Raw genomic sequence first — 24,926 nt, forward strand, 5'->3', positions numbered from 1 at the left:
TGTGATAGCTAGACAGTTGAAATTTTCACAGATTATGTAGGTATTTCTTTCGCCGTCCCTTTTCGGAATTATCAGACAGTTTTCAACATTCGGATTTACTCGACTAAGATGCCTTTAACATGCACATATTATGTCCACAGTAGTAACCAAGTGTAAAAATATGGGTGCACACATCATATTCAAAAATATGTCCCATACCTATTATGACAGGCTGACAGCGAATTATTTTTTAAGATCTATGGGACGTACTTTTGAGTAAGTTATATGCACCCATATTTTTATACTTGATTGTATCAGGTCTGTGACAGTACCACGCCAAATTAATCGCTTTTGTGTCACTGTTATTGTATTGAACCAATTGTAGGGATGTTTACAATAACAACATAACTGACTACACTGGTTGACACCTGCAACGATTGACAATGTTCTTAAAAAAGTGTCAACCGCTCTAAGTAGTTATGTTGTTTTTGTAAACATCCCTTCAATTGTAATGCGACAACAAAAATTGCGACTGATCATCTTGCACTAAATTACTGCATCTTACCAAAAAACCCGTATGTCGTTATAACTTCGCACGGAGATACGACCTTTCGCTAATAAAATTACCAATATTACGTCACCACATAATTGCTTTGCGCGAACGCAACGAGTCAGTCTCATCTAGCGCACCGACATATTCGCCGCGTTCGAATTTCGAATTGTTTGTTTTTAAATAAATCAACTGTTCTCGTGATGCCGCTGCCATTATATGACACGTAAGTGGCCAGTGTTTTTTTTTAAATTCTTATTTTTTAAACGCGTGCTTTAAAAGAAAAGTTCGTATTGCGTTTTTTAATGTTTATGTAGTTTGTAGTTGGCCTGGATTTTTTGCGGAAAGTGAGTTGATTGCGATTAAATAATATGGTTGTGTCAGTTCTATCTAATTTTTCCTGGTATCGAGTAGGTATTTGGCGTAGGGTCTTTTTGCATTCGCAATTTTTTTCTACTTATAAGAAACTTGTTAGTACGTAGTCGTAGTAACAATTTGACTATTGATTGTGTTAGTTTATTTTTCCTTTTGAATTTTTCTTTTACATGGTACCTATGTAGATAAATTAAAACTTTTCATTGTCAATAAAACAATTTTTTTTAAATTATTATGGAGTGACATAATTTTGGCGATGGTAAATTGGGGTAACTATACCTACCCTACATTTACCCATACCGACTTTAATAAGTGATCAAAACTATTGATATTATTCAAATTAGTACGTACCTATATTTTTTCTTCACCCAAAAGTATGTCTACACGTTTGTACCATAGCCCACACTGTTAACGGTTGGCCCTTATTACAAAAGCCATAAGGTCCACCAACGGACCGGTTAAGAGTGCTGTTTGTACAGTCACCATCAGATATATCGGAGCGGCCAAGGTGTTCACAATATCTGAACACGCACTCTAACGCCCTGACAATAGAAGCGTGTTCAGATATTTGTGAACACCTTGGCCGCTCCAATATATCTGATGGCGTCTATACAACTTTGTGATAAGGCGAAAAATATCATTGACGTCGACTGTACAAATTGTACAATAGCATTTTTATTAAAACATTTGACTCCCACGGGAAGTAGAATAGACATCTTCCAATAAAATCACTCATATAACTGATTTCGAGACGAATATATTACTGCTAATGATAATTAAGGTAATACCTTAGGTAGGTATTACTTTAAACGATTAACAAAGTAAACAAGAAACCTTAATTCATTTCAGGTCCAATATCCCATAAAATTTGTACTTTTTTGTATATTTATTTCAAGTCTTTGCAGCTAATAAATACAATGTGTTACTGATCCGGTATAATTTGTGTTTATTTACTGTTTGATGTTCAATTTAACCCAAAATAGGCTTATTTCATTCAATCAAAATCATTCAATTGAGCACTCCGTTGCGGCAAAAAACTCGAGGAAATCAAAGAAAAATGTTTGTTCATTACGTAAAGGGCATTAATTTTATTGTGTTTGTATAGGTCTTTATTATATATGCCTATCGAAGTCTATTTACCTCAAAACAACTCCATGGATTTAAAGGAGTCGGTACCTAAAACATATTTATACATATATTCACTAGCGACCCGCCCCGGCTTCGCACTGGTTAACCAGGTTAAACCTTCCTCAAGAATCACTTTATTGATAGGTGAAAACCGCATGAAAATCCGTTCAGTAGTTTTTGAGTTTATAGCGAACAAACATACAAACACACAAACAGACGCGGCGGGGGACTTTGTTTTATAAGGTTTGTATTATTTGCTTTCAATCATTTTAAATTCGAGGTATCCTGAAATCCTGAAGAAAGGCCAGGTCAAGAGTACCTTAAACCGGCGAGCGTGTATGAGGAATATGAATGTGAAAGAAGCGAAAGAGGTAGATATGTCAGGATCGTAGCAAGTGGAAATCCGTTGTCTCTGCCTACCCCTCCGGGAAATAGGCGTGATTATATGTATGTATGTATATTCGAGGTAATTCGTCTTCCTTTTGGTTGATAGGGAACAATATTGAAATTTTTGAATAATTTTTGAATTCGTCGTGTCCGTCCCGCTCACGTGTGCAGTTAATTGCCGTTACACTCGCGCCGGTAATTATACACGCAACAGTGACTAGTCCTTTACATAATTACAGTTTATCCAATTATCCTACAGGAGGTACCTATGTAAATAAAAAAAAACCGGGCAAGTGCGAGTCGGACTCGCGCACGAAGGGTTCCGTACCATAATGCAAAAAAAAAAACAAAAAAAAGCAAAAAGAAAACGGTCACCCATCCAGGTACTGACCACTCCCGACGTTGCTTAACTTTGGTCAAAAATCACGTTTGTTGTATGGGAGCCCCATTTAAATCTTTATTTTATTCTGTTTTTAGTATTTGTTGTTATAGCGGCAACAGAAATACATCATCTGTGAAAATTTCAACTGTCTAGCTATCACGGTTCGTGAGATACAGCCTGGTGACAGACGGACGGACGGACGGACGGACGGACGGACGGACAGCGAAGTCTTAGTAATAGGGTCCCGTTTTACCCTTTGGGTACGGAACCCTAAAAATGTAATGTAAATTAGTAGGTAACTAGTATCTATTAATTACGTACCTATCTCTAAAAACGTACAATTAAAAAAAACTTGCAGACGTAGCTCGACGCTAGTTAAACAGCTTATTCTGCCGTTTTAAATGAGAATTAACAATGTGCGAAGTGTATACATCGTTTATTTTTTGTTAGTTGCGCGTTCCGTGAGTTCGGGATTTCAACTTTTTTAGGGTTCCGTACCCAAAGGGTAAAACGGGACCCTATTACTAAGACTTCGCTGTCCGTCCGTCCGTCCGTCTGTCACCAGGCTGTATCTCACGAACCGTGATAGCTAGACAGTTGAAATTTTCACAGATGATGTATTTCTGTTGCCGCTATAACAACAAGTACTAAAAACAGAATGAAATAAAGATTTAAATGGGGCTCCCATACAACAAACGTGATTTTTGACCAAAGTTAAGCAACGTCGGGAGAGGTCAGTACTTGGATGGGTGACCGTTTTTTTTTTTTGCTTTTTTTATTTTTTTTTGCATTATGGTACGGAACCCTTCGTGCGCGAGTCCTCGCACTTGCCCGGTTTTTTAGTTTTACTCGTAGTTTAAAACTAAAGAAGAAAGAAGGCTAAAAAGTGAGGCCTGGCTATCGTAAAGTAGTAACGGTAGTAGTCGGGGTAGTGTAGTAGTACTATAGTAGTCACATTATCTTTGTCCAAATCGAAGTATTTTTTTAACCATTAAGTCTCATAGGCCTTTCAGTCTATTGCAGACTATACAAACAGTTTCAGGCAGGGCGACAACCTTTTTCATGGCTGTATAAGGGCAATACGGGAGCGACAACCACGACCGCAAAACTGGCAGGTATAGTGTGCACGTGGCGAACAGATGCCGGGCTGATGACGCTTGGCTCGCTTACTTGCGAGTGTCTTAAACCAAGCGTCATCGTGGATTTTACGACCATCGAACACCAGTTTGCGCCACTTATCTCTGTCCTCGACAAGCTCCTCCCATTTATGAACCGGGATGTTGAAGGAGTATAACCATTAAGTACCTACTTACTTATTTCATGCCTAATAGAAACAGAAATTTTGACTGACCTCAAATCATTGCAGATTACGTAGCCAACATGCCAATCGTTAAAGTTCCGTAGCGAACGAAACGCAACTGTCACTCTGCCCGATTCGAATTTTTAGATACGTCAATTACTGAATCTAGAAACGATATGGATTAGATGCGTTAGTGTCAAAAGTGACGTTTTTGTTTGAAGAAACGTCACATTTGACACTGAAATATATAATCTATATCGTTTTTAGATCAATTAATTGACGTATCTTAAAGTTTGATTCGGGCTGACTATCACACTCATACGGATGAGTGACTACGCTACGCCACAGAGCATTAACGATGGGCACGTTAGCTAAGCACTGTGTATTGCCAACCTTTTAGGGGGTTAACGCTAAAATTACGTTTTAACGCTTATCGACTGCTAACTTACGCTAGTTTTTCATCATTCTACAATAAAAAAGACTGCCAATTGAGCTATGTTCTCATAAACAACTTCGTTACCGACCAAATTCTTTAAAAAAAAGGAACGGACTGATAAACAAAATGACTTTGCTTCTTCCTAAAATGTCCGAGTACACGTATCGAATCACTCAAAAACAGTAAAATTAAGGTAAAGTAATTATTCTGCCTTTTAAAGTAATTACTGTAATTAGCTGTGTTTAATTAAATACAACTAAGTTCAGACGGATTTTAAGTAATAACTACTTTTGGAGGCCGATTTTGATTTATGGGGCGTCCCTTATAATTCTTTTTTTTAGCACTAGAAATAAGGTAAACAATCTTGATGTGTCTTTTTATTGAAAAATACGTCACGGCAAATATGTAACAATTATGAATCTAATCTTCTGCTTTCATAAGTAATAGTTACTAATTTTATAAAAGCGTTTTTCAATTAAAAGACATGTCAAGATCGCTTACCTTGTTTCTAATGCTAAAAAAAACGAACTATAGTTTGCGCGAGTGCACGGAGCGGGCGCAAGCACACGGGTGCGATTGTAGGTAAAATCCGTCGCACGCGTCTGCGCTCGTTAAGACGAAACAGGAGCTGAGTTTTAAATATTTTAGGTAAATATACCCCGTTTCGCTAACGGAAACGGCACCTAAAAGTAGTGCGATAAGGACAAGGCGAAAAATCCTGCGTAAAAATCTCAAAAATCGAGGTTTCGTACTCCTCTGTTTCCTCCTCCAAAACTTAACCAATCGTTTTGCTTTCTTGGCTAATTGATATCAGTTTTGAATGCCACGCCTTCATTGCGGCATAGTCAATTAACTAGGCCATTTTGGCCATTTTTGAAGGGCTCTAGCGCCTTAAAAAACAAAAATATCAAAAAAAGCAAAACGGTCCGACACAGATATTGACAATATTAATCTGTGTTGAAAAAATCATTGCTCTAGCTTCAAAAACCACGGAGGAAAACGAGGAGTACGTTTGTATGGAGAAATGACCGCTCCTGTTGGCTCTTAAGGGGCCCACAGATTACCAGTTCGCCGGAAGATATCAGCCTGTTAGTTGTTCGGAACTGTCACCTTTTGCGATTTACTGGCAGGGTGATGTCGTCCGGCGAACTGCTAATTTGCGGGCCCCTTCAGCGTTGCTCATACTTGGGAAAGGCCGTGGCCTTGGTCAGGTGGAGCGGTGTAGACTGACTTAATTTAAGATAATATATATTTAGTAGGAAAAAAATAGATTTAGTATGGGAGAAACCAAGATAAGTACATTTTTGAAGGATAGAAATGGAAGAAGTGGCGATAAGGCAACGGATACCTAACAATAATTTAATTGCTTTTAAATATAGAACTTTTTAGTTGATTTTTAATGTTGTCCCAACAATTGGTTTTGGTTTTGATCTTGACAATAGCTCACTCTGATTGGTGCAAGCAACATGCACTGAAACTCGTATTGGAGCGCCTGACGCTTGAAATGTACAGTGAGTCATATCAATACAAATACAACATCAAAACCACAACAACTTGATAATCTAGAATCGGCCTCTTGGAAAATTCAATTAACAATTTCCACTCGTATCTAGTTTTGCTTCGCGGTTGTTACAAATGTTAAATTGTAATTCCTCGCTAGTAATTTACCTACGTAAAAGATTAATTATCTTCTTATGTACCTACCTACTGAAAGGATTACGACTCAGTGGATTAGGTATGATATAATTCAGAATATTTAGACTGTTAGAATATGCGGGCAGGTATTCTAACGCTTAGTGTTAATGCATTATTCGATCAGCTCCATGTTAGCATATTGAAATATGGAAGTATGCGAAATTTCAGTTAAATCAGACACCCGCAAGTGGTTCAAATTTAAATTACGAGATTTGAAGCACCACCACCAAAAAATATAGGTACCTATATACGCAGTGAAGCCAAATTAAATTGTGTAATAAAGTCTGATGTCTTGTTTTCGTGCTTTGTTGTAAGGTTCGAATGTCAAAGTCCCTGATTGTCCATTTTGGCTGTATCAAGTTCCTCAAACGTCAATTTTCCTCGAATGTCCAATTCCTCGAAGGCTTCTATTTACAGTCAGGTTCATTGAGGCGTTTTAAAATACGTATGGTATTTTTTGTGCCTCTCAATATTAAAATTTTGTCGTATGGTTTCTGCGGTCGCTGTACAAAAAATACGAGACGTTTTTACTGGTAAAATAACGTAGGTACAAAAATATTAGCTAGCACTAAATCGAGCACGTATTGCACGTGACTAAGCTAAGATTATATTTTATGGTCCTAATAATAATTTTATTGAATTGCATTGAGTTGGATCGTATTGGGTGAAATAATTTTCGATATTAAACTTTCGTGAGACATATTTAACTCGAAACATGTCGCCAATCAATAGCGACGTGTGTGTAGCCGTTGTCGATTTTTTTTTTGACAATGATAGTTCGTTTTTTTTAGCATTACAAAGAGTGTAAATGATATTGACATGTCTTTTAATTGATAAACGCTTTTTAAAATCAATAACTATTACTTATGAAAGCGGAAGAATATAAATGATCGTATTAAATTCATAATTGTTACATATTTGCTGTGAGTGCTGTGACTTATTTTTTAAAAGTGTTTTTCAAATAAAAGACACGTCAAGATTGTTTACCATTTTTCTAGTTAATGCTAAACAAACGAACTATAGCCGATTTGCCTTTCTTATAAATGGTCTAAGGAATATATTATATTTTATATAGGTATGAATTTAATATATTCCTAACGTAAGTTACGTAAGTACGTAGGTAGGGAGGAATGTTATGAATGTGAAGGAAGCGAAAGAGGTATGTCAGGATTCTAGCAAGTGGAAATCCATGGTCTCTGCCCACCCCTCCGGGAAATAGGCGTGAATATATGTATGTATGTATATAGGTATATATTATATAAATTGGTATTAACAATATTATCTCACATCTCATATGTAGACATTCGTAGAATTGGACCGCATCTCAATTAGCGCTGTCCTTGCCCGTTCAGTGGTATACTTAATCACTTAGCCGCTGAATGAGGTCGAATTGATAATAGATGTCTCTGAAACGGACTTGCATCGCAATGTACCATTGTCGACATTTGCAAACTGTTAACTGTTAACACATTCATGGCCACCCAGCCAAACAAGACGTATACCTAAAGCAATTTCGTCATACAAAGCATTAATTGTGACGTCCTACGGATAAAGGTATCTTATGGCGGTTGGCGCTTACGCTATTATTAACGCCGCTCCAATATTATTGCGGCGCTATGCGACGTAGGCGCCAGCCGCCATAAGGTACCTTTTGCCGTGGACCGTCACAATTTTGTACCATGATCACTATCGGGTCGTTCGGCCTGGGAACGAAATCATAAAATATCCGATAGTCGGGTTTTCGGTTTGGTTATTATATGCTTTTTTGTGTAGGTAATTCGACATTTAAGAGACCATATGCATATGGTATTTGAATTGGTATTGGCAGTTGCAGTTAGTTGTATTTTATAAAATTGTTGATGTATTGATATTATTCTTGCTTTTATGTGAATTAAGGCCCCCCCCGCATCTGGCGTCTTTCGAGCGTCGGCGTCTACAATTCTATGGCCGACGTCGACGCAACGTCGACGCAGCGTCGACGCAACTGCGCAGCGACGTCATTTTCCATAGCGCTGACCAGACGCCGACAGACGCCGACGCTCGAAAGACGCTAGATGTGGGGGGGCCCTTAATGTTGACGTGGTTTAAAAGTGCCCTTGTGGCCTATTTGCTGAATAAATGTTGAAGTTGAAAAAGTTGAAACATAAGTACTTATATAAAATACCGCGTAAATTTATTGCCATCTAATATCCGTACTATTTACGAAGTAACCTTTGCCAATGCGATTCGGTCGAACGCGTTTCAAAATAAACATACTGTCACTGATCCAAAACGTCGTAAGTATACTACAATTTCAATCACATATAAACTCTTTTAAAAATACTCAGCCAAAGCTTACGAAATTAAAAAGCAACAAGTCAAAAGTAATGTACATTCGAATATGTATTTAAACGCAAGTGAATAGAACATAAATTTGGACCGCTGTAAATGACGCAATATTTTTAAAATACACAGAGACACAGTGAATGAACCCTGCTTGATACGATATTATCTCGACTTTTAGTTCAGATACAATAAATATGGACTTGGTACAGACATCTGCAATAATGTATAGGGCTCCTAGATCGTATGATTGGATACGAAACTCGTATAATCGAGTTGTTTTCGTATTTATTACGTATAGGTGGTCAATCGGTATAATTGGATACGAAAAAAAAAAACCGGGCAAGTGCGAGTCGGACTCGCGCACGAAGGGTTCCGTACCATAATGCAAAAAAAAAAAAAACAAAAAAAGCAAAAAGAAAACGGTCACCCATCCAAGTACTGACCCCTTCCGACGTTGCTTAACTTTGGTCAAAAATCACATTTGTTGTATGGGAGCCCCATTTAAATCTTTATTTTATTCTGTTTTTAGTATTTGTTATTATAGCGGCAACAGAAATACATCATCTGTGAAAATTTCAACTGTCTAGCTATCACGGTTCGTGAGATACAGCCTGGTGACAGACGGACGGACGGACGGACGGACGGACGGACAGCGAAGTCTTAGTAATAGGGTCCCGTTTTACCCTTTGGGTACGGAACCCTAAAAACACGGATGTCAAATTACTAACAATACCTTAAAATAAAAACTGTGCCAATTCTGTTATATACCTACAAATTAATGGCTGTCACTCTTTACGCCTTCAGTGGAGTAAAACAGAAAGATCCCCGCAATTTGTGAATTTCGGTATTCGCGGTAAGACCCCAGTTTTAATAATATCGATTTAAAATTATTCAATTTTTTTCAATTTTATACTCGTGTAATGCAATCAAATTTCGTATAATGCGCTGGGTCGTATAGCCAAGATTTATGTACTGGCAGCCCTATTTATATGTTAGGTACTCTTCGAAGGCCGCAAAAATATCTGACACGCTCAAGGCTGTACAAGTAAGATCGTGTCAGATAGTTTTGCGGCCCTCGTTGTCTAACATATTTATTATTGCAGGTGACTGTACTCGCATATTCGATATAGCCAGAGGCAATGAATAGTTGTTCATACGTTCATTTATTTCCTGCAGCTATATCAAATTTAAAAAAGAAATGCAGAGGTGACACTGCAATATCAGTTCGTTTTTGTAATTAATTACTTTTCACAGAATTTCTACCATAGAACGGGTTTAAATTTTACCAAATGAGTAAAAGTAATTATAATTATATGTCAGAGCTTTAATGTATGATACTTATAAATGATTATCAGTTTAATAATCTGAACTATATACTCCCAAGTATAATATTAATAATTCAAATAAAATAAAATTGAAACCTTGCTGCTTGTTGCTGTACAAAATAATAATTTATAGTTATATAAGATAAATTTTATCAATGTATAAATTGGACCTACCTTGATTTTATTATTCTATTTACGTGTATGTATTCTGTACTTTTGTGTCATATCTTGCACGTCCAAATTATTAAGCTAATTTTTCTTGTTACCTACTACTTTTCATGCAATGAATTCCAAAGAGGATATTGTTTGATAATACGATTTAGAAATATTGAAATGTTTTTCAAACAACTCGGCTTCGCAAGACAATGATGTTGAACAACAAAGAATGTGGTATTACATTACCACCGATAACACAATATACATTATGCATATCACGCACGTACAGCAAAATAATGGTGTTATGAATGTTTTCCACACCCACTAGTTTCTTAAATGCAGTTTAATTTGTTATGCAGTGTTTTTAATTATATTCTGCAGCATATACGATTTTAAGATAACATTTACATTACAAAACGGGTTTACCAGGCATAGGGTTTTACCGAGTTCCCGATATGAATTATTAGTTGCCAAGCGGACTGCAGTCTCCCATGAGCCGTGGCAAAATGCCGGGACAACGCGAGGAAGAAGTCGAAGAAGAGTTAAGTACCTACATTGCGGACTGTGTCAAACCTAAGAGCTAAGAAAAACTCATACACTCATAAAATAAAATTCCTTTTATTTTATGAGTGTATGAGTCCTTGCCCTATAACGTCTACCCAACCAAAAAATGTATTTGCCGGTTTTTCCCAAAATGACCTTAGGTATTTTAAAAATAATGTTGATATAATATACATATAAACAACACAATATACACAAAATATGATATTTCCACTATGTTAACTATGAGTTTAATTAGTCTATTAGACTGTATAAGCGGTAAAATCTGTCCCCAATGTACGAGTAACTAATGACCACAAATTAAAAAATAGCAGCACTCAAAATTAGGATACCTATGAACTAGGTAGTAAAACAGAAATCATAATTTCATTTTGTAAAATTTAAAGTAAAACTTTATATTATGTTATAGACTGCGTGTATAACAAGCAATAATGTTTTTAATTAGTTAGCTAGTTAAAAGTAGGATGCTAAGCAGACAATATTTATTGCTTATTAAAGCTTTATGCACTAGATGTTTCTTGAGCAACACGGGCGTTGTACGAGCGCTTGCAGAAATTTATTGTAGATTTTTAGTTCAAATAAAGCAATTTGATGCACTAAGTATAATTACTAAGAATTTAATGTACCTACCTGAGGGTTTCGTCCATCTGTCTAGTGAGCTGTAAGTCATAAACAATAATACCTACCTACGTGTATTTAATTTAAAGTTTTCAGTAACAATATATAAAGTGACACAGCTCCAATAATCGACATTTTCAATCATAATGTCATAGCAATAAAGTTGACAGCCAGGTGTCGAATATTGGGTCTTAACATGTCGATTATTGTAATGGGTGTTTACGCCATGTATAGTAATACAATACTTATTATACTTGTATCTATCTAAATTCTATGCGAGATTTGTTTGCGCAGCAGTATTATACCGGGTGTGACCTGTAACACGAGCAAATAATTAAAACATAACTAGACTGTACTCCTCAAACGGTGACACTTTTGTTCAACAACTTTTAAAAAATATAAATTATATAGACTCCCTATTTTTCATACAATATAAATATTATCTTAATTGGACGCCATCGCCACGCCATATCATTGTGATTGACGGTGCTTGTCACACCTTAAACATAAAATTTGCAATACATTGCATTGCGTCTTAGAATAAACTTAATGTGATGTAAAAGTGTATTAAAAATCAAACCACAAGTAATTTTTAAAAGTCGTTGAACAAATGTTGTATGAGGAGTACAGCCTACAGTTAATTTTTTTGCTCATGTTACATGCCACACCCGGTATGATACGCATTAATTTTATTAATTACCATTCTAACTCGTTTACGTTTTTTTTACTCGTTTACAGAATTTCCACGACTTCGCAGTCGCGAGCGGAGTCCATATTTACAAAATGCTGCTGCTGCATTCCACTGAGGCTTGGATGTTTCATCCTCGGATATTTAAATCTGGTTCGTATTACTTTAAAGAATCTTGATATAAGGCTTAGAACGCACTGCGATTCATTTGTTGCGGGTTCAGTCTTATTTCTTGCGGTGTCAGTCTTGTAAGTTCGTGCGCTTATGAAGCATGCCATATGGTACACTTTTTGCTGCTCTGAAAAGCAAGAAATTAATCGCAGTGCGTTCTAAATTTTAGCCATTACTGTACTGATTTTTGTAAACACTCTCATATTAACTTTCTTCTTATTACACTTGAAATCTTAAGACGCCTAATCCATAAGCAAGTGCTATTGTACCGTCCTGTTATACCTAGTCTGTCCGCTTTTCTAAGATCAAGTACGCCTTAGTAGATCTACGGCGAACTCAATCTTGGTAATCGGACTATACATTTGTTACAATTTTCACTCACATGTATAGACGGGTCTAGCGCGAATTTTATTCAATTACCTTGATTTACCGACGTTTCGACTCAGGTTTCACTGGTCGTGGTAATGGTCAGCTGCGACCACGACCAGTGAAACCTGTGTCGAAACGTCGATAAATCAAGATAATTGAATAAAATTCGCGTTAAACCCGTCTATAAATGTGAGTGAATATGTGTTCAAAACGTGAAAGTTTAAAATATTATGTTACAATTTTCTTCTTACCTTCCAGGTATTCAACACCTACCATACGCTAGCCCTGCTAACTCTGACCACCTACATCGGCATCACGACCCACGGCTTCGACCACTTTGACTCTGACCGTCCCAACATGGTCTCAGACCAGGTGCCAGACATCGAGTCTGTTGAGAGACCCTTTCTCAACCAAGTGGGGATACTGCTCATGGTGGTGCTCTGCGCTAATATTGCTTGGCTGATGATCAATGTGGCCTGTCTTGTGGGACTGCATAAGGTAAGCGGGAATTATGAATGAATGAATGAATGAAAACATTTATTTTCAGGCAACTATTGGCCCATAGATAAATACCTTAAAACTAGCATACATATTATTACAAAATATATCTTGAAACTAAAAACACAATTATGGCTGCGATGCAGTTCGCAACCCCGCAGTGTCAGGGAGCCGGCCGTGGAACCGCCAGAACTTGACACCCTCGACTATCATAATAGCTGCGACACAGTTCACACTACTGCAGCTGTCTACGATCAAATAGTTATTTAATATGTATTTTCTTATGTTCAATAAAAATCTTTAAATCTATTAAAGGGGTGGGCCTAGATTACCAGTTCACTGGACGATATTAGCCTGTCAGTTGGAGCTGTCAAATTTTGTTTTTAGGGTTCCGTACCCAAAGGGTAAAACGGGACCCTATTACTAAGACTTCGCTGTCCGTCCGTCCGTCCGTCCGTCCGTCCGTCCGTCCGTCCGTCCGTCCGTCCGTCTGTCACCAGGCTGTATCTCACGAACCGTGATAGCTAATAGACAGTTGAAATTTTCACAGATGATATGTTTCTGTTGCCGCTATAACAACAAATACTAAAAACAGAATAAAATAAAGATTTAAGTGGGGCTCCCATACAGCAAACGTGATTTTTGACCAAAGTTAAGCAACGTCGGGCGTGGTCAGTACTTGGATGGGTGACCGTTTTCTTATTGCATTTTTTCCGTTTTTTTATTTGCTTTATGGTACGGAACCCTTCGTGCGCGAGTCCGACTCGCACTTGCCAGGTTTTTTCTAAGTGGCCAGTCCGAGAATTTCCAGTATGACCTAAGTAGATAAGCAATGATCGGAGTCTAACTAGTATTACGGCGCGATTCGGGAAATGAATTAGATATTAACTAGATACGATGTAGTAAAGATATGTGACGTCCCACGGGTAAAGGTACCTTATGGCGGTTGGTGCTTACGCTATTATTAACGTATTAATATTATTGCGACGCTATGTGACGTAAGAGCCAGCCGCCATAAGGTACCTTTTGCAGTGGAACGTCACATATCTTTACTATTTCATATCTAGTGAGTCTTTAATTCATTTCCCGAATCGACCCGTTATACAGCTAATGACTAACTTCTTCCATAATTCTAGAAAAGTCTCGGCCCGATCCGCGTGTACATCGGCTTCGCGACCGTACGACTGCTGTTGTCTCTCGCCGGCTTTGTCTACCTCGTGATGTCATGCAGCGCTGGCACTCAGACCATCATCATCCACAGCTTGGATCTTGGTGAGTTTTAGATTAGATTTAGATCTAGTCATAGACTATTAGGAATCCTCTAGACCGAGTTTAGAGCAATTATTTCATGCAACCGATGATGCCAAAAGTGCGGGGGTGCGCGGGACGAGGTGAGCGAAGGTCCGTGCCGTGATTGGTCCGTTCAAAGACACGGACGTCACACAAAAACACTTTCGACTCGAACATGGAGTAAAATTACCGTATGCGTGGCAGAGCGCGACTATGCTCAGTCTGGTGGATGTCTTGTCTGTGGATCTAGTTTTTTCCAGTGTTTAAGAGAAACTCAAAATCATAATCAGAATAATTTATTTTGCTAGAACATTATACAGTACAATTTGTCATGCCAGTAGATGAATTACGTGAATGCATGTTCTGCCATACTTATGGTATGCAAAACTTACACTAAGTAATATTTTAGCCTAAGTTAACGATAACATTCAATTATTATCACTAACTATTTACTGTACCGCCCCAATTGCAAAAGATTTTTTAAAAGTTCGGCTTTGCAAGCTACATTCGAGCTCACGCTCGTAACTAGCTAGGGTCGCCGTTGCCGATTCCGGCATTGATAGCTACTATCACTAATAATGTAATAATTGCATAATTCGGAAGCTTAGAAATCTGAATCTGGCTACTGTTTCTCGGAACTTATGTTCCTAGAAATTCCAATAAATAAATAAATAGATCCCTTATAGGGATAAGTTAGGGGGGGATGTGTTGTGTACAATAAAGTGATTACTACTACTACTACTAATAAATAAATATTATAGGACATTCTTACACAGATTGACTAAGTCCCACAGTAAGCTCAAGAAGGCTTGTGTTGTGGGTACTCAAACAACGATATATATAATATACAAATACTTAAATACATAGAAAACACCCATGACTCAGGAACAAATATCTGTATCATCATACAAATAAATGCCCTTACTGGGATTCGAACCCAGGACCATCGGCTTCGCAGGCAGGGTCACTACCCACTAGGCCAGACCGGTCGCCAATAGTTTCTTCTATTTATGTACTATCACATAAATTCAAGTGTGTATGAAGTCAACAATCCACGTCGAGCTAGCAAGAAACCTTTATCCCGTTGAAAGCATAAGTACCTACTTTCTCTGGTGATGATGAAATACTTAAGTAAAATTTAAATGCCAATTGCTAAAATGAAACCCTAATAGAAAATTTACATTCATGAATGCAATGAATCATGGACACAATCATTCCCTGAGCACTGGAATAAGCGAAGCTTTATGAATAAAGACGATCTGCAAATAGAAGCCATTTTAACCTCTAGCGTCCCACGGTCCTAATATTAGTACAAATGAAATTACATGAAATACCTATTCAATGACATTAAACTAATTTAGTTTATAATACTATAAAATTACACGCATTCCTTTGATTCCTAAAATAGTATTTACCTACGCAATGTTCCATTAAAGTTTTTCGTGTCACAGAGGGACTTAACTATATCCACGCCGAGATATCTGCATTTGAAATCAGATTGGAGCTTGTTTTAAAACAGAGTTACAATATAAGCCAAGCCGGTAGTAGTATTTCCGTGTGAATCGTCAAAAAGTTAGCCTTTGACATTTTCCACAGGCCGGAGGTGTTTGCGTACAAATTCGGGTCCAAACGCGCGGAGAATTTGTATTCGTGTCTCCGGTCAATGTACTCTATTCGAGTACAGTCAGTGATGGAAACAGCGTAAAAGCAACGTTTTTTTTAGAAATATGCCTAAAAATATAAAGGGCACTGACGCGTGTATTTGCGAGATTTTCTTAAAGCCGTTTCGTGGGTGAATCGACATTTTCTTGTTATCCGTTGTTATTTTTACGTTACATTATGCTGCTATTGTAGCCTGGCTGGCGGGACAGAATAACAAAAATAGTAGATTGTTAACCAAGGGTTGAAAGGCACCCATTTCTGCCGAGGTAGTTTCTCACTGCGTTCGAGCGCCAATAGTCCGAGACAGAAATGGTGCCTTTTACCCGAGTTAAACACTCTACTTTTCATATCGAATGCGAGGAAACCAAACAAGACAAGGCAATTTCGCAAAATCAGTAATGGAAGTACCTAATAGATCTACGGCCATGATTTAATTTCCTTAGGACTTACTTGCAATCGGAGACTTTACATGTGTGAAGATTAATAACCCCTAGCGAAAATCATTTAGATTGCAATATTTACGAAAACACACATTTTTTAACAAACTGCAGTAATTTTAAAATGATTTGTTCATTATAGTATGAAAATCAGCGGGATTGCCTGATTGCCTCTTACTTTTTAATTTTATACTTTTTCGTTCTAAAAGCCGCAACAGACTACCAGACCGCACCGCGACCTTGGTACGCCACACCACGTAATAACATAATAAAAGTATTTTAAATAATAAATAACAATTTAATTAATAATATAAGTAATTTTTATCTTGTATTTTATTTTATTTTCATGAATATCAATCAATATCAATCAATATATTTATTGCTTACTTTACATAAGAACTTAACTTAGGTACAAAATGCGGTGTGGTAAATTGCTATACATATGGATATATTTTTACTTTTATGGATATGCAAGGTATAGCGAAAGCAAGCTACCCTCCGTACTAGTTTACACTGTATTACGGCAAGGTACCCCCTTCCCCTTCTGCCCGCGGTCCATGATGTCATAGTTGGTCACCCCATATAGGTAATGAATCAGAGTAAATACATTAAAATAATAAAAACAGGCTATGTTATAAACTTAAGTACTAGATTTACATGCAAAAAATGTATAATTTGAAAGTGCTATTTAGTGTATATTGTGCGTGTGATATGTCTGTGAAGTCATGGTGTGTCTGTGTGTGTGCTATATAAATAAATGTGTGTAGGTATGTATATAGGTGCAAATAAAACTTAACGGTCAGCAAAGCGTAACAATACACAGTATAGCCAGACAACAGTGCTCAGCAGGAAAAACATACTTCTACATAAAATCAATTCGAGGTCTTTGGTTATGTTATCTATATATGTTGTTTCATGTTATCAGGATGATATCTTAAGTAGTGATTCTGTATCTTCATAATTTTGTTGCTTGAGGTATGCAGTTACAGCAATTTTGCAATTTCTGTTGGTGTACTTCTGCAGATCTATATGTTTAGCTAAGCGGTTGTACAAGAAGGGTCCTAAGAAGAACTGAAAGTTATGAGCGAATTTTGTTTTACAGGGTGGTATGTTAAAGACTCGATCCCGTCGTCTTTGCAGAGTTTTTACACCAGAAGTGTTTTTGTGTTGTCTGGAAATCAGAGCCACGATGAATAGCTGTCTAACAGTCAGAGCATCAAACTCCTTATAGATGAGAGCAGTGGGATAACTTATTTTTTTAGAGGTTGAGACCTTGATAATAGCACGCTGGGCCCGTTCAATTTTTATCAGATGTGATTTCTTGGCTCCTCCCCAAGCTTCAATACCATATGTTACTATGGATTGACACAAAGCAAAATAAACACTCTTTACCAGTGATTCGCCTAGGATGAGGATGTTGGATTTGAGCCACTCCATGACTTTAGCTAAGCCCAATTCCGCATTGTTTTTAACTTCATCCCACGTGGTTCCATGAAACATTAAAACCGTGTCATCAGCAAAAGTGGTAATATCCGCATTATGTAGTTGTAAGCGACAGAGTCCATCAATGAATATAAGAAAAATGGTTGGACCGAGCACACTGCCTTGGGGAACACCGAAAGATAGAGGCTGCTCGTCACTCATGTATTCACCCACCCTGACAGACTGTGTTCTTCCGCTGAGGTAACTATAAAATAAATGTAGTGGAATTCCTCTGATACCAAGGTGTTCCATTTTATTTAGAAGCAATGGAATATAAACGGTATCAAAGGCTTTTGCTAAGTCTAAGAACATGCCCAGGCATTTATAGTTAGAGTCAAGTTTACGAGATATTAAACTAACAACGTGATTTAAAGCGTCAGACGTGGAGATGTGCTTCCGGAAGCCATACTGGTTTTGTGAAATAAGTTTATTTGATTCGAGGTAATGCAACAAGCGCTTATTTATAACCTTTTCCAGGATTTTCCCTAGAGTTGGGAGGAGGGAAATTGGGCGATAGTTATTAATGCTGCATCTGTCACCCGACTTGTAAATGGGAATTACTATAGACTTTTTAAGTGCTTCTGGAAAAACACCAGTTGTCAGAGCCAGGTTGCAGATGTGAGCTATAGGTTGAGATATGGAGTCCACGCATAGCTTAAGGAACGAAGATGAAATTCCATCCCATCCTGTAGAAGAGCTGGTTTTTAGGGATAGTATAAGGGTTTTTATTTCCGTAGAATCGGTCGGTAGTAAGACAATGGAATTGACAGGGCTTGCATAGTAATTATTGGCAGATGTTTGATTGTTGTAGTTTGATAGCATTTTTTCAGCAAGATTTTGTCCAACATTACTGAAGTAATCATTAATAAAATTTACTGACTCTTGAGGATTATGTTTTATTTTCAGGATATCAAAGGGTTCAGATTTTTGTTTACTAATGTGGCATATATCCTTTATTACTTCCCAAGTTTTCTTTAAATTGTTTTTATTTTTGTTTATTAAATCGCGTTCGAAGTTACGCTTTAGATTATTTAGAATACGGTTACACGTATTACGATATCTTTTATATGAAACTTGTAGAACTTGATTATTAGGTTGTTTCCTAAGTTTTATGTGCAGTCGATCTCGAAACCTAATACAACGGAGGAGACCAGGCGTAATCCATGGCTTATGAGCCTTCCTTCTATTAGGCACAACGTGGGAAACAGTATGTTTATCCAAGATAGTTGATACCATTGACAGAAATAAATCAGTTGCCGTGCAAGCATCAGAGCACTCCAGGACTTGGCCCCAATCGACGGTTAATATTTCTTCTGCTGCAGTTTTATACATAGTTTTAGATTTTACCCTATGCGTGTTAGTAGCAAGAGCTCCTACATTGCAAATAGATATAAATACGCAACAGTGGTCGGTGACGGTGGTCTCGCATACAAAAGTTAGTGCAGAGAGTCGAGATTTAATAAGACAATGATCCAGACAGTTATCAAGGCGCGTCGGGAGGTAGTGACTTGGTATAAGGCCATGAAAAGCCGCAGTATTTAAGTAGTCGCAACTTCTGTGATCATTGGTTTGTGGTTTTATATCAATGTTAAGGTCACCCATGGCTATCATATTTGGATAGCGCTTGATGCTCTGAAGTAGGAGGTCTAGGCTTGTGATAAAAGGATTAATATTTCTAAAACAAGGTGGTCTGTATATCCCTACGATCGCAAAATTATGTCTAAGTGTAATAAGGAGACAGTTTGCCTCATCTAGATCCGGTTCTGTCACCTGTACGTCGAGTCCTTCTCTAACGTAGGCTACAACACCACTATTCTGATTAAGATATTTCTGAGTAAAATAACTTCGGTAATTAGGCATAATTGGTATAACAGAATCCGCAGACAACCAACATTCTGTTAAAATTATTATATCAAATTCAAAATGGAAGCTAGTTAATAATATTTGTAAGTTATTAAAGTTACAGTTTAGGCTTCTTATATTCTGGGTAATAATAGTAAGTCGGCCTCGATTTGATTGTCTGTTTAATAAAGTTATGCACTGAGTAGGGTCTTTTAGCAGATGTGAGTCACCAATAACAACACTCCTATCGATATCCGCAGATAAAACGTCTAAAGACATATTATTTTCAACTTAAAAGTGCAGACAGTAAGGCACAAAGGAAACAATAGTTTTTAATGACGGCGGATATTGTAAGAGTATTGTTACGGCTCGACCAACCCAACCCTATTATTAGCCATAGTAGGTATGCTTCGCCTTGCCTTTTTATGTTGATTTGATATAAGTACATTTGCTTTATATAGTGTTTGTTGGTGTGTTGGTGTGTGTAATTGTGGTATGTGTGTGTCGAAAGGAAGTAATTGAAATTCAAAAATACATAACCAATATAAACTAAATCGCACAAGTCTATAATAAGTAAAAATAATAACAGCAATAACAAATGGAGCGAAATCCGTGGGTATTTTAAGCCGAATGCCACAATAAACAACACAGACACGATGAGTCATAAAGATTCGTTAGTTAGTTGAATATAGACCTAAGTAACTTTAAAAATCAATTTAATATCGTACAAACGTTTAACTGTGGCTGTATAAGATTCTGCCTTTGCTCATTTACGCAAGTGTAAGGTTTAAAAAATATTTTTGGTGTATTCCTTTTGGTTCCCGCCTTATGAAATCGAGTAAATAGAATTCAACGAAAGAAATCAAGAATAATTTGTTTCTGACAATTCACTTACATATTTTTTTATAAAAAAAGGATCAACATGGGAATAGTAAAATTAAACCATTACCAATTGTTCCAGGCGAGGAAATAAAGACACTATTTTTCCATTTTGTTTCCACCCAGTTGTTCGTGGGACGGGGACACAGAGGAGTACACCACTTTTCTGCACTAGAGCATAAACGTATCACTTTCTGCGCACCTTTTAGAACAACAACGACCCACTTTCAGAGCATGAGATATGAAAAAGATCTACCCTCATACTACTTCGTAGCGACAACGTTAAACATGTCTGTGAAGTTAGCATATCAAACTCTCGCAGATCATGTTTTTATTAGTTCAATTAGCATGCAGCAGGTATTAAGTATTCGCGATGACATAGCAAAAATAGCGGATCGGACTACGCTTAAAAAATATTTACCAATCTCTCATCACAAAAATCTTCTTATTATTACTAAGCGTAGTTTGTATAGTAAATTCATACTAGTATAATATTGTGAAATGCTGACTTACCATGTCATGGGCGTACCCAGCATTTTTTAACCCCTTACCGCATGTAATAAAAATTATTTGTTTAAATTTTAACTTTAATAGCTGTCAATAGAGTTGAATATCACATCCGCCATATATGGCATTGTATGCGGTAAGGGGTAAGGGGGGGTGGGACAGAAGTAAGTTTGGTACGTTGTAACAGGGTTCGGTTAATCTGCCCAAAAATTCTTAGCTTCTGCTCAAAGACCAGGGTGGGGCAACCACCCCACCTTGCCCCACCGTGGGTACGCCTATGCACCATGTAATGATCATGTTACATTATGGTTAAAAAAAAATAGTTTTACTTATCTTTGTAGAACAATTAGACTGGAAAAGACACTTTTTATCTCGAACTATAGAAATTTGTCCCTACTTGGAAATGTATTTCAGGGTGGCAGCTAGGTACTTACTTTTGGCGCGTTTTTACATTCGCTAATATTGCTGCTGACTGTACTCACGCTCCAGTAAGATATTGGCGTATATATACGACAGAAATTGTTGACATTTAGCATATACATAAACCGGTCAAACGAAATAGCGTTAGCAAAACTAGTAAAACTACATAACAAAATTGCAGAGCAAGTTTAAAAATACAACTCAGTAACAGAAGTTAAACTTTGAAACGGAGCGCCAACTATAGTACTTAAAGTCGTAAAAAGCGAAAAATATATTTTCTCTGTATTTGTTGTTCTATTCGCACTCGCCAAGCACGTTTAATGGATGGTCATAACGGCCACACTCACAATTTATGATCTTTACATTGTATATTGAAATCGCATTTTGTGGCAGATGGTTTGTGCGTTGATTGCGAATGGTTTTTTTAGTGACAAGCACTCTCTCTCTCTCTCTTAAGCCCTTCTATATACCATTCGTCACGGTTCTGTGCGACCTGGAGCCACTTCTTCCCCAGTCTTTTTGATGTCGTTGTCCCAACGCATCTGGGGTCTACTTTGGGGACGCTCCTCCCCCCATGGTTGCCACTCGAGTAGTCGTTTACTCCTCAATTCGGTCTTGCGTTAAAATATTTCTGTTTTAAAACAACTAAGTCTTTACGTTATCCTCATCCTCTTAGTATCAATTTAAGAAACTTTTTTCACGTACGTTTCGAATACAGGCATTCATAATTAGAGTAATTCACCTTCATGTGTAATTCACCTTCACGCGTTTTGCCTTTAGCGACGCGGAGGTAAATACATACCGAAATAATAATAATAATTTCAGCCTCTTTACGTCCCAGTCCCACTGCTGGGCACAGGCCTCCTCCCATGCGCGTGATGGCTTGGGCTATAGTCCCCACGCTAGCCCAATACGGATTGGGAACTTCACATACACCTTTGAATTTCTTAGCAGATGTGTATGCAGATTTCCTCACGATATTTTCCTTCACCGAAAAGAATGAAATAAAGTTTTTGGTTAAAAGTAAGGATTATTAACGTTTGGAAACCGCCTAACTTCACTCTTGTCCGCAGGTCTCGCAGCCTACTTCATCCTGGTGTACTACGTCTACGCGATCCACCTGGAGCGTGAACTGGACCAGACCCGGCCCGGGCCTACTAAAGACATCTTCGTTCATCCCGTCAAGATCGATAAGGAGAAGCTCGTTCTGTAAATAGCTCCATATTTCCAGCACCACACCACACTCTCTATGAGAATCACTCTAGAGTTACACCAAGAAAAATTTGCAGCGACTCTGGTAGTAGCCCACGCAGTGCAAGAGTTATTTTTAAACGTCAAACTTCTATGAAATTATGACCAGTAATATATGCCTTGTCGAAAAAACGCTTGGTCCGCCAAGCGTATAAACTCCACGGCCACGTTGACGTCATACATTTTATTGTAATTAATCAATGTATTTTACCAGCGTCAGCGTCCGGCGTACATGCTCGGAGCGTGCGTTACACGGCCGTGGCACCACAAACTTTTTTTTTCTTTCTCCATTATTGCACAAATAAGTTCACAGACTCGTGTCTCAGAGCGGATGGCACTCGCGCGCGCAGTGGTCCCAACCGGTCTGAGATATCGTGTCCGTGAACAGTGTCTGTGTGTGCGTTGCTCGACCGCACTTTGTATGTAGATTGATTTCTGTACCTATCTGTTTTGTGGTGGCACTGTGTACGGTATTAAAATCGCTGCAGACTTTTCTTGGTCTAACTCTAAATATTAAGTTAACGTATTAAACGAATCACTATTAAGGAAATGAAATCTCAAACTGTTTTAAATATAAGTTAATATTAAAAAATGTATTAAAAGTATTACTATTCCTGAACCAGGCAAGCTAATCGTAAGCATGTGATGTAGGTATTTATAAAAATAATTAACATTATTGTATACAAAACGAGATTAAGATTTTATGTCAAAATAAATGAGTATAAATTGTTACTGTTTGAAAACTATTCATATTGTAACTTTCTAATTAAGTAGGTACTTTATTTTTCTTCTGTGTATTTCTTTTCTAATATGTTAAATATGTTATTTGTTTTTAAACTAGTACTTAAATAAAATATTGCGTAAGATTTATGTGTTTTACTCTATTTAATAGGTATCTTATTTGTATGTGTGCCTGCATGTATATGTTGCAGTCAAAAGTGTGAACTGGTCAAAAGAACTTTTAACCGACAAAAACAGGCAAAACTGCTTTTGACTGAGCATGTTATACATACCTATTTCTGGCAGCAGTTTCGTTTTTAGGGCGTAGCAAAAAAAAATGAACCCTAACCTACCTATCTCTGGGAACAGTTTCGTTTTTTGGGCGTAGCAAAAAGAAACCCTAACCTACCTATCTCTGGGAGTACTTTTGACTGATAGTAACAGTCACAATTACTATTAACTAATGATTTTCAGGTAAAACTACTTTTGACCAACATTCTCAGTCAAAAGCAGTTTTGCATATTTTTGTCGGTTAAAAGTTCTTTTGACCAGTTCACACTTTTGACTGCGACATATATATTGTTCTGCGCTCCGGTCGGAGAGCGTCAACTTTTGGCCCGCTAATACATGGAAGACATTTCAATTAGTTTATATTACCCCGCAGTCTATATCGCCCCCCTGCACCTTAATCTTAAAATAAAATACAAAAAACATCTTATCTTACTTAATAACAGTAAACTACCCAACACCAGCAGAGCCCCCTACGGGTTTCCGTCTCGCATATCGAAAGTTTATAGTAGGATGGAGTAAGATGTCTCCTTAGAGAATACGGAATACCTGTTGCCCTACACCGCATTTCGGGAGAAATATCAGCTGAATATTACCAAAACAATATACCTATATTATAAACATAATAAGTTCAGATGTTGTTAGGTTAGGTTATAACCAGTGATCGGCACGACCCGTGACACACCGCGGGATTAAAAGAGGAAATAATAATATGGACATGACATGATTCGCAAAAATTAAGAGTTATGTATGAATATTTAATAAAGTCATAAAATGTATCATTTTTCATTAAAGATAATATAAACTTTGGTTTTATTTTATACTGCGTAAAATATTACGTGCACTCATATAAAATATGTACCTAAGTGTTAAAATATAATCATTTGAAGTGCATAAAAACCCTTTTCCCTACCTGGCTACTACTACCTGGCATGTCGAAGGTCACTATCGTGTTTTCTATTGTTTGCGTTTATGACTAATCCCGGGGAATATCCATATTAACTTAATGATTGAGGTCATTGACACCATGCGGCACGGGTCGTGCCGATCACTGGTTATAACTAATAATCAATTAAGTAGTAGAGCTGATTATTCCATGTTGACGTCACAAATATATCACCTTTCTTACGCTAGGTACTGTCGTAACTGAATCTATTTTTTTAGGGCCAGCACAGACGGACTGCAACCCGACTGCCACTATCAGT

The 24,926-nt window shown here is 37.4% G+C and overlaps 1 protein-coding gene across 1 annotated transcript; it reads left to right on the forward strand.

Annotated features, from left to right (window-relative positions):
• The first annotated feature begins 654 nt into the window (after positions 1-654).
• Positions 655-23,579, forward strand: LOC134670664 (uncharacterized). The gene is made up of 5 exons (XM_063528480.1): positions 655-755; positions 11,956-12,058; positions 12,704-12,943; positions 14,080-14,215; positions 22,536-23,579. The coding sequence occupies exons 1-5, from the start codon at positions 733-735 to the stop codon at positions 22,673-22,675; spliced, it is 642 nt and encodes a 213-aa protein (XP_063384550.1). The 5' UTR covers positions 655-732; the 3' UTR covers positions 22,676-23,579.
• The last annotated feature ends 1,347 nt before the right edge of the window (positions 23,580-24,926 follow it).

The sequence above is a fragment of the Cydia fagiglandana genome, chromosome 14 (assembly GCF_963556715.1).
Source record: "Cydia fagiglandana chromosome 14, ilCydFagi1.1, whole genome shotgun sequence".
Lineage (NCBI taxonomy): Eukaryota > Metazoa > Arthropoda > Insecta > Lepidoptera > Tortricidae > Cydia > Cydia fagiglandana.

Bases quoted from the DNA above. Each gene is read 5' to 3' on its own strand.
- LOC134670664 (XM_063528480.1), top strand. From the start codon at position 733: ATGCCGCTGCCATTATATGACAC. The intron at 12,944-14,079 runs GTAAGCGGGAAT...CCATAATTCTAG, and splicing joins GTCTTGTGGGACTGCATAAG to AAAAGTCTCGGCCCGATCCG. The intron at 14,216-22,535 runs GTGAGTTTTAGA...TCTTGTCCGCAG, and splicing joins CATCCACAGCTTGGATCTTG to GTCTCGCAGCCTACTTCATC.